Source organism: Paramisgurnus dabryanus, chromosome 2 (assembly GCF_030506205.2).
Source record: "Paramisgurnus dabryanus chromosome 2, PD_genome_1.1, whole genome shotgun sequence".
Lineage (NCBI taxonomy): Eukaryota > Metazoa > Chordata > Actinopteri > Cypriniformes > Cobitidae > Paramisgurnus > Paramisgurnus dabryanus.
The window spans coordinates 24,149,676-24,160,471 of NC_133338.1; the positions used below are offsets into that span (position 1 = coordinate 24,149,676).

At 39.1% G+C, this 10,796-nt stretch overlaps 1 protein-coding gene across 2 annotated transcripts; it reads right to left on the reverse strand.

The window, feature by feature from the left end:
- Positions 1 to 4,172: 4,172 nt before the first annotated feature.
- Positions 4,173 to 9,967, reverse strand: cmtr2 (cap methyltransferase 2). Of its 2 annotated transcripts, none has more exons than XM_065248726.1 (2): positions 9,851 to 9,967; positions 4,173 to 6,822 (listed from the first exon to the last, which is right to left on the reverse strand). In XM_065248726.1, exon 2 carries the CDS (start codon positions 6,784 to 6,786, stop codon positions 4,555 to 4,557), a length of 2,232 nt encoding a protein of 743 aa, XP_065104798.1. In that variant the 5' UTR covers positions 6,787 to 6,822; positions 9,851 to 9,967; the 3' UTR covers positions 4,173 to 4,554. The 2 variants fall into 2 exon arrangements, with proteins under 2 accessions (XP_065104798.1, XP_065104799.1); XM_065248727.1 differs by having other exon boundaries at positions 9,847 to 9,957.
- Positions 9,968 to 10,796: the final 829 nt, after the last annotated feature.

Genomic DNA, 10,796 nt, shown 5'->3' on the forward strand with positions numbered 1-10,796 from the left:
CATCGATAGGCGGCAGCATTGCGCGATGAATTACACTGCATCTGTAATTGACCCTCAAATGCAAATGCTTGGCAAATCCTATGTGCTCGCGCGCTTCAATGAGCAGAAAATAGATTCCTAAAGCACACACTGACTGACAAAAACTGGCAGGAGTCGCTCTAAGTATGTATGGAAATGGATGCAAAAGCTTAATTTAATCAGTTTTCATGTGAAGTGTAATATTTATGCTTCCATACACGTTTTTACCCTTTAGCATAACATATTCTCCCCTCATAGAACAAAGTTAATTTATTAAATGTTCACACACTTGCTTACAACCTATATTGTTTGGACACAAGAATGATTACTAACCACTGCTAGTCCAGATGTGATAAATGGTCTCCTGCACCTTTACTTTAAAAATGCCTTTTGTAATCCTGTACTGCAGGATTCAGGAACACCTGAAGGACAAACTAGTGAGACACAATCATACTCCTCCCAAAGAGGAAGAATGAGAAAAGATAAACATAATGAGATTAAAAAGTAGACAGTAAAGAATGTGGGACAAAGAGTTTATTAAACAATAGTTATCACGCTGTCCGCTTTGTATGTCTAGATTTGATTTATAGTAGTTAAGCTCAAGAACATTTTAAAGGGGATAGAGAATGAAAAACCATTTGAATAATGGTAGTCTACCCGCATTCACAAACATACAAAAAGTGCTAAACATGCTAAACATCTCAGTCTCATAGAAATTCCTCTTTTAGAAATGTCGGCCAAAAACGGCCCAATCTGAAAAACTGATGCTTATGACATCACAGGCATCTCACTGCCCCTCCACTTTAAAATAATTGGCTACATTTTTTGAGTGGCAGCAAAATCAGCCAATCAGTAATGAGATTGCAAGTTAAGCCAGTAGGGGGGAGCCAAATAGGTGCAAAACCACTTGTTTAAAATCATCCACCCTAATAGAGCTATCTGAGAGAGGTTTTTAGGAAGCTTCTAAGGCATTACAGACCCAAACAAAAAATTTTTTGTCTACATGTCACATCACAGAACAAGGATAAATACCCCGTTCAATCATTCTATGTCACCTTTAAAGGTATTGCCTACTGGACTACATGGTTCAGTACACTATGTTTGAAATTGTTTTTACAATAAAATGACTTGCAAGTCTCACATTAAAATATCTGTGTGCCATTGAATCAAATACAATATACTGTATCAAATGTGTCATTTGCAAACAATCTATTCTAGACCTTTATTTTTCGAAGAACTTTAGTTTTCTTTAGCCTTCAATTACCGGTATAATTTGAAACATTGGTGCATCTCCTCCTGCTAAATGTATGACCTTAAAATATTTAGATAAGTGCTACCTTTCATCAAAATCATCTTATTAAATTTGATGCAACTTTGTACTTCTCATATAGCACAGACAGGGCTTATAGTCTCAGACTAAAATTCATGTTTGAGCTACATACATTTTTTAAAACATATTGCCCTGACATATCTTAACATAAACCCCATATATGCCATTTGTTTTGTCTCAAGATGCACACCAGTATTGTATTTTGTAAGGTATGTTTGTAAAAACCACTTAAATGACCTAAACCCTGTCTGGGAAACCGCTCTAGTCTCTTTAAATAAAAGTGCTCAGCTCAATGCCGTGACTAAATGTAAATGATACAGATTAAATCTTACTATTGCTAGACATGTTCTGTGCATGTTGGTTTACAGAAGTAGATAAGCTGATGAATGCCTATATAGGAGGGCAAAAGAGAAACGTTTATGGGAATCCCTACAACAGTGAATCTGTCCATGGTCCTGACAGATTGGAAACCACTGAAGGTCTGTGTGGCAGATGGTTGCATGCAGCTCTGTGCAGTTTGCACAACAACCAAAACATGTTTGCGTTCATCATTCACATTTATTTTACTGTATGTACAGTATTCAAACGCATAGTTTTAGTTTGCATAGCTCATGCTACACATTTTATTGAGAGTTTTAATAGTCCCCACAAAACATCATTTAGCAGGCCTGCTGTTAATAGAAAATTAATGAGAAAATAGTTTTACATCGTTTTGCGGATTTCAGACTAGTTTAGCTGCCAGTCAAAGTATTGGCTTTTTAAAACATATTAACTTCATAATAGTTCATTTATTAGAAAATCCCATCACCGTGCAATATTTCCACAGATTAATAATGGATGATCACATGCATATTTTAGAGCAGTGGCATTGAGTTAGCTTGCAGAGATTAATGATCAAAATTAGTTGATATACATTAAGCCTGTCATTTGTAAAATTACTCCATGAAAAATATCCTTTCTTACCTGACATTATAATGGAGCACTGTGGCTTTGTTTAGTGCTCAATGATGTAATATGGCCTTAACACGGAGCTGCAGTCTCATGGTAGCCTAGTAATTTCCCTTTGAATAAATGTCACAACATTTGCGTTCAGTTCTAATTGAATTTAGAAATCCAAATGTACCTATACAAAGGATGTGTATTTTACAGCCAGTTTACAACTTATTAAAAAGTATTAAACATTAAGGGGCGGTTTCCCAGACAGGGCTTATCCTAGTGCTAGACTAAAATGCATGTTTGAGCTGCTTTAATTTAAAAACACCTTCTGACTTGTTTTAACATTTATCAGTGACATTGTTTTGTCTCATCTGTAGTGTTTTTTTGTAAGGAATGTTTGTAAAAACTACTTAAATGACCTTATATAAATAAGGCCTAGTCCTGGTTTAACCTAAACCCTGTCCAGGAAACCGCCCCTATGTGATTTGATGGGTATTAGAATAAAAAGTGCAACATTTTGACTTTTCATAGTTTTTGTCAGTCACTTTGGAGCATTTATCAGATCACAAATTACATTTTCGAAACATCTTGTTCAACCTCCACACAACATAAAAGCAAATTCTCATGCAGTTGATTATAAACAATTATACCACGGGTCTGTTGATTGCTGTATTCTGATTGGCTCAGAAATGTTCTGTGTGTATGCATTCATTATCTGATAACCGCACACCTAACTTGCCAAATGTCTTAAAAATAGGCAGCAACGTTTGTGGTAACCATGCTATAAGAGGAATAATTTACTCCGTCGTGCCGCATTGCACCTTGGGTGTGCATTATTTTCTTATAATTCAATGACCTGTTGTCAATTATTCCTTACTTGTCTGCTGTTTCCAACATTTTAAATTGCTTGTCATTTTTATCAAAATACATTGTGCTGGGCTTCTGTTGAATAATCTTATACCTCAAAACATCTAGGAACTATAGTTAATTGCATAAGGCATTAAATGCAAAATAGTTGACATTTTTTGTTAATCTGTTGAGCATGTTTTCTATAGATTTCTTTTTGACATTTGTAAACGTGAACTGAATTGATAAGTTGCTCTCCAGTAAATCTTGTTTTTCTCTAATGAAGATGAATGTGTAAAGTTCAAATCAAAAGCACCATTTTCAACCATTATAAAGCCTTTGTTTATCTGAAACAAGCTAATAATAAACATCAAGGACGGCTTGAGGGCAAATAAATCAAGGGGTAATTTTCACTTCTGAACTATCCCAACTGGAAGACTGCAGAGACATCTGAATGAGGTCCAGATTTTTAATGTGATCCCAGATTTTTAGAAACCACTGTACTTAAACATGATGTGCATTTCGTTATTAAAAGATCAACCGTTTTTATATAATGTATTTCACCACATGAGCCCTGATGGCTCTCCTGATTTTGCCAAGTGGTTGATGTCCTCAGGGCAAGGGCACATTTCAATTAATCATATTTCATAAGTTTACAGTTTGTTTTATGTTTTAACCAGAATTGTCACATCATATCCCTCTGATTTTAGGATTCAGTTATGGTTATAGGGTGGGTTTAGGTTTCTATTTACATTTCATTTAAAATGTTTCCTTTAGGTCCACAAAATATGTTGCCCTGAGGACATCTCTCACTGTACAAAAAAAGGTTGAGCTAAACCTGACAATATCTGCATGCACACTATATGGCTAAAACACACCCCTTAAGACATTTTCTCACAAAAATAATTAGCCAAATCAACAAATTTTTGTTATGTAGTGTAGTCCAAAATGTTCTGAAGACCTCTGTAAAAAGTTGCTATTTAAGGCATTAACAAACTGCATATTAACTGGGAAAAAAAGTTTCACGAAAACACTCCAAAAGTTCATTAAAGAAAATGTTTTAATGATTCAGAAAGGACTAAAAGATGTTTAAAGCACTTCTAAGTGTTAAGAAAATATTTACAGAAACATAAATATTAAAAGAAATATTTCAGACACAACTGCACAAGCTGTGTTTCAAATAAATATAAGCAATATAATCTCTATAATCATGTTCGGCATATTCAAAGTCTAAGTAACCTCATCTCCCCAGTATGATTTACAAAAACAATATATCTTAAAGTAAGTCTGTTACAAACGTAAATATCCATTGTACCACTTGGACATTATTTTCAATCTGAGTAAATTAAGGCTTGACGATAACTTTATATGTCTAACTGAAAAAAATCCTCCATATATGCCACTGGAGGGAATAACTATGCGCACTAGTCAACCTGCATGAGCACATGCAGATGCTGCCGAATTATAGCGGTGTTAAAAGAGGACAGGAAGCGAGGTAATGAGCCTTTGAGAAGCTCCTCCAAAGGTACAAACTGCAGAACCTGTCTGCCCTCTTCAGGTTTAATATTCTTCATCTTCTCCATCAGATCCCCAAGAAAATCCAGAAGCTGGGGTACGGCCAATGGTGGACAAAATCCCACACACACAAGTGCAGCTGGAGGACAACCGGATGAGCAGTGGAATGTGATGTGACGGAAGCACAGGTGGAGTGTGAATATCAGACCAGCTGTGAATCGTGTTAAGGCCGTACATAATGGAATCACCAGGGCTGACCCCTGATGTTGCCCCTGGAGTGCAGAAAGCATGCCGTCCAGGAGTTTAAGTTGAAAGTCTGGTTGTCCATCGTGCAAAGTGGACTCTGTTGCTTCACAGCAGAAGGGTCCTTGCAAAAACTTTGGCTGAAACTTAACGCCCTCCAGTCTTCTGTCACACCACGACTGGCTTCCCAGCACCAAACAAGATGTGACATCAGGAAGGCTGCAAATCTCAGATAAGATGTCTACAGGGGAGTGAACGCTGCAGGAGCTGCATGTCGTCATTGCTTTGTCAACAGAATTTAATGCTTTTACCCTCAGGTTCTCCTCTAGGGCTTCATTCAGGAAGTCTAGCAATTCTTGATCACAGAAGGTGGAACTGCACACTTTTGGTAGAGCAGCTCCCTCAAGGACAAACCAGTCCCTCAAATCACATTCATCCAGTGGGCCATTTAACACAATCTCACATCCTTTTGTCCCCATGTCATGATCCATTATGAATGCCCCAAGATTTCCTTGAGCAAGGCGTAACTTCCATCCCTGGAGTTGCATCTCCTTGCGGTGATTGAAAGAGCCCATTTGCTTCTTCTCACTGGGCTTTACCCATTTGGCCACCCCACCACGGCAAACCCAGTTTTTCCTTGGGAGGTACAGAACATTAAAGCGCTTTGTATAAAAATCTGCCGCACATTCCCTGAGCCGGTCCAAACGCCTGCGCTGTTCTACACTCATGTGTGCAAAAAGCCGAATGTTTTCCTGAATTGTATTAACTTGCAATCCATGGAAAAAAGTGCAAATCTCCTCATGTTGACTGAGGAATGAATTTGGAATGCAGTGCTGGGGAAAGATTGCTGCTGTGGTGGCCAAATCAGGACCATAATTACGGATTAACTTTGACAGCAATGGCCTTATCGATTCTTTGGCCTGATAGTCCAAACATACTACATAAAGTTCGGAATTTCCAGATTTGCTGGTGCCCGGCTTGAAGACGTTCACGGAACGGAAGCAGCATGCCAGAAGGTAAAGCAGACAGACAGATGAGTGTTCAAACAGCGTGAACATCTTCAACACGAATGAGCCTCCAGTATCTAACAGCAGCAGAGCACAAACTGCTTCACAATATTGTAGAGGAGCAACTGAGCTCTCCTGCTCCCCTGGGTCCTCCTGACAGTCAAAGCTTCCATCTGCTGTAACCAAATCTACACTGCGCATGTTACTAACGAATTTTGACAGTTCTAGCAGATGCTTCTGAAGCATGATGTCCCCGGTGTTGTCAGAACCAAAGAACCACCAAGGCAGAGTGTGTGCAATAAGTCTGTCATCTGTGATAGTGCAACCACGTCCATTGGATTCGTAGTATGGATTTAGTGTATTGGCAACCCAGTTCCAATCGCAGTGCAGACGGTTTGTCTTTAGGAAGTGATTCAGAGCTGATATAAAGGCACCAGGAGCTTCACACAGGTGTATAGAGTTCAACTCCCCACTCTTTAATGCATTTTCAGGTAGAAGTTTAAAAGAGCCCAAGATCTCATAAAACTTGGCCCAAGCCTGGGTGCATAGCTCTGCATTGGCAGTGGATCGCAGGTGGGCTGTAATTGTGCCTGCTCGGTTGGTGGAACATGTATGCTGGTGCCATACCGAGAGGTCTTTATCACTGAGTTGATTCTTTACATTGTTTAGCGACCGTTTAAGGGCTTGCAAACGCGGGTGACTCCCATGGGGCTCACAGAGCACCACGTTTGGGTCAGGCAGGGCCCATTCTCCTCCAGCAGGGGGAATATATGTCCTGACCTTGCTGAAAAGTTGGTGCACCTCTGCAAGTATCTCCTCATTATAAGTTTCAGGGGCATCTGTCTTCTCTGATGCCGTTCTTTTTCTCACTCCCCCCCGGCCCCTGTTCATTCTGCAATTCTACGTCGAGGGACATAAATCACAAAACTGTAAAAGACAATAAAGAAGAATATTTATTTCAGGTGCTAATTTGGTAAATCGTACAACTTATATGTTTCAACTAAAATGTTTCTAGTGAATGTCTTCTATCAATTCGGTGACAATTTTGAAACTTCCCTGGTTACGGTAATAATTAAAAATTTTAAGCAAAAAAAATTTTCCATGGATGCTTTTTATACTGATTAATCGAACCCAGTCTCACGAAGTTGCGTATAAATATCGTGCAAAATCGTGCAATACATACGCCAAATTCCAATGCATATGATACACCAGTCTTTCCATTCACTTAAACGGTGCATCTTTTTTTGTTTTTTTATTTATTGGTTTCTCAATTTTTTGCTTTTTTACCATTTTCGGTTGGGTTTAGGGTTAGAACTACTTTTTGTTATATAAAAATGACATCCTAACTTACATTTGAAGCGGGGCTTCGGAGATTGTGTCGAGCAAAAGTGGGCGTGCCAGATGAAGCATCGATTCGAAGCTTGTGTTTTTAACATAGAAATCACGTGACCAATGACAAACGAAGCTTCACTTTCTGCTCAGTCACTTGCGCGCTTCGCTTTTCGTGCCATAACGTTCGAACCCCAGAGGTTTTCTAGCAGTTATTTACATTATTCACATTTTAGTCCCACATAATGCTGAATAGATAGTATTGTATGTACATATACTTGTGCATGTGAACATGATTCAATAAAATACAGTCTGGAATCATATGAATATGAACTCTTATTAATTCATACTGAAATTTTTGCCACATTTGAAGGAGTAAATACTAGGGGTGTAACGGTTCAAATTACTCAGGGTTCGGTGCGTATCACAGTTCTAGGGTCACGGTTTCGGTACGTTTCGGTGTGTGTACAGTATGTTTATGGGGACAAAAAGTTTTGTTTGTTAACATTTTGTTTGTTCACAGTTTGTTAACATTTAAACACAAAAGGCAATGTGTGCTGTTTTAGTCTCACCTGTGATCACATGCTATCAACAACACTCTGGTGATGACGGAGCAAGTGCCTCGTCATATTAAATGTATTGCCTTGAGCATAGCATACGGCACTCGCGAATTCTACAGTTTTGTCCACGTTTTCTTCAGCATCGCTGCTAGAGTAGACTTAAATGAAACTGGCAGTGCATCTATTAGCGGCTTTTCTCTTTCGCTTGCCACCCTACACAGTCCGCAACACACACACACACGCCAACACATGAGGAAGAACTGTGAGGTTGGCAAAAGATTTGCATTTTACGAGTTCGTTGGACAGGTACTCTCACATAAACACACGTATAGCTTATTCAGAAACATACATTAGCGGTTTTATGCTTTGTTTTTTCACCAAACTATATTAGAAATGCGTGGTCGAATCAAACACGGTGCACCGCGAAGCACATGCGTGCCGAACCGTGGGAGGATAACGGGACGATTCGATTCTTTACCGAGAACCATTACACCCCTAGTAAATACATTTATTATACATTTATTATATTGACCATTCACACACGTTGTCTAAGCTTTATTTGTACACATAATATTAATATTCATATGAATTTCATCAGCTTGTTGCTTCACTGACGGAGCTTCTTCCAGAAGCGACTGCTATATGTTTTATTAAGCAAAAGATGGCTGAGGCTTCGAATCATGGTTCGAAACAGTAAGGGAAGTATCGGTGCTTCATTCGATGTTTCATTTCCCCATCACTTATCCTAACCCAAACGCCAATTCTAACCCCAACTTCAAGCGACCATGGCTATATATGGACAAAAACATAGAGAAACCTGTATATTAAATAACCTCCTTCAGCAAATCTGAAATCTAACCCTAAACCCCAAGCGAAAATGGTTTAAAAAAACAGAAAAAAATTGAGAAACCAATAAATAAAACGACAAACAAAGATGCATCGTTTAAGTGAATGGCAAGGACTGGCATATCATATGCACACCAAATTGGAATTTGGCATATATGTAGTGCTATTTATACGAATCTACATGATACTGGGTAGGCTAATCCACTATTTTGTAGAGGGATGGCATATTTTGTGTCTCGGCATTTGGCCTAAGGTCATTGAGCTGTTTTGGGCTAGTTTTGATTGCGCCAGTTTTGTTAAGCAGACCTGGCAACCATGGATGGCAGCATTAAAATCCATTGACTTTAGCTAACTTTGTTGCATTACATACCATGGTGACAGTCCATGTCAAGCCCTGTAATATCCTCTTAGATTCTAGTACTTGTATTTTGGTACCTACATTTATCACTCCCAGTCTGTGGCCCCATGATACAAATTCTAGAAATGTATTCACTTTTAGTGGTCAAAAACAAATGTGAGTCACTTTGCATAGCTTTCTTTGGATGAGTTGAAATTGAATGACGCAATTGCATTAACATGACTGTCTGGCTCAGTTAGCATGCAGACCAGTGTCTTATTTAATTTATAAAATGCACGTGAAAATGCAACCCTGCAGGCAAATGGACAACGTATGTACACATTGTATGTTCTGTCCCAGTGACTTAAGATTCACTGAATATTAATGGTGTTCCTACCCTACTACACAAGGAATTACTTATATCTTGCAATCTAAAAACAACTAGCTCTTCGTGATATAGAAACATAGAGAAAAGAGGTGTAAAACTGTTAAAATTCGACTGTATGTTTACATTTTAAAGGGCACACTTTTTTCGTGCAGTTAGCGTAGCAAATAAGCTAACGTTAACGCGGTTACATAACGCTGAAAAACGCAGTAGAGAAGGTATGATTTTATATACTTCAGGCATAAATCAGGTTTATTATGTACATAATTTTCCACGTTTACCTGAATCACGGAATACAAGCGACTGAACGTGAGGACAGACGTTGCTTTACTAGAGTTGTTTTGGTAAGACTGGCGTTAGCAGGAAAATACGATGTGTCGTACCGGCCTGCTAAATTTACCCACAGTAGCAGAAAACGAACGGCTCAATAATATTTTTCAACTTCGCTTAAATGTTTTCAAGATAATAATACAATGTGATCTGTTTGTGCTTACCAACCTCAGGAAACTTTTCCTGGTCCCGCATGCATAGCTGTGTAGTGCAGCTAATGTTGTGCTGTGAAGGGAGGAGGTGTGACTAGCAGCAGCATTAACCCTTAAATGGACACGTGTTTCCCCTATCATTATTACATGTTCGAGTCTCTAGTGACTCGGGATGTCCATATAGTACCAAACAGATGTGAAAAACATACAGGCTTGAAGTTCCACACTAATTATTCAGTCATCATAAAAGTCAGAGTACTGAAACATTTGTATTAAATAATTTCAGTCCATACATCCATCCATTCATGAATTTTCCAAACCCACTGTTTTACAGGATCAGGGGGTTGGAGCCTATCCCAGGGGCTTCGGCCAAAGGCAGGGTGTATTCTCTATAGATAATCAGTCCATTGCAGGGTGAAGGGTGTTTACCGACATAAACACACACGCACACACAGTTTTGGCACTTAGCTCAGTTGTAGCCTAGTTAGAGAGTCGGGCTTGTAACCCAAGAGTTGCTGAATTTTTGAGTCTCACAGTTGGCGGGTTGTGACTGTAGTGCCCTTGTGCAAGGCACCTTACCCTAATTGCTCCCTGGGCACTGGGATAGCTGCCCACTGCTCTTGGTGTGTGTGTGTGTGTGTGTGTGTGTGTGTGTGTGTGTGTGTGTGTGTGTGTGTGTGTGTGTGTGTGTGTGTGTGTGTGTGTGTGTGTGTTACCTGGTAATTATCATGTTGTGGGGACCAATTGTCCCCACAAAGATAGGAATACCAGTGTTTTGTGACCTTGTGGGGACATTTTGATGTCCCCATGAGGAAACAAGCTTATAAATCAAACAAGATGATGTTTATTGAAAATCTAAGGTACAAGAAAGGTTTTTGTGATGGTTGGGGTTAGGGAATGGGGCAGGTAAGGGGAATAGAATATACAGTTTGTATGGTATAAAATGCATTACGTCTATGGAA

Bases quoted from the DNA above. Each gene is read 5' to 3' on its own strand.
- cmtr2 (XM_065248726.1), bottom strand. From the start codon at position 6,786: ATGAACAGGGGCCGGGGGGGAGTGAGAAAAAGAACGGCATCAGAGAAG.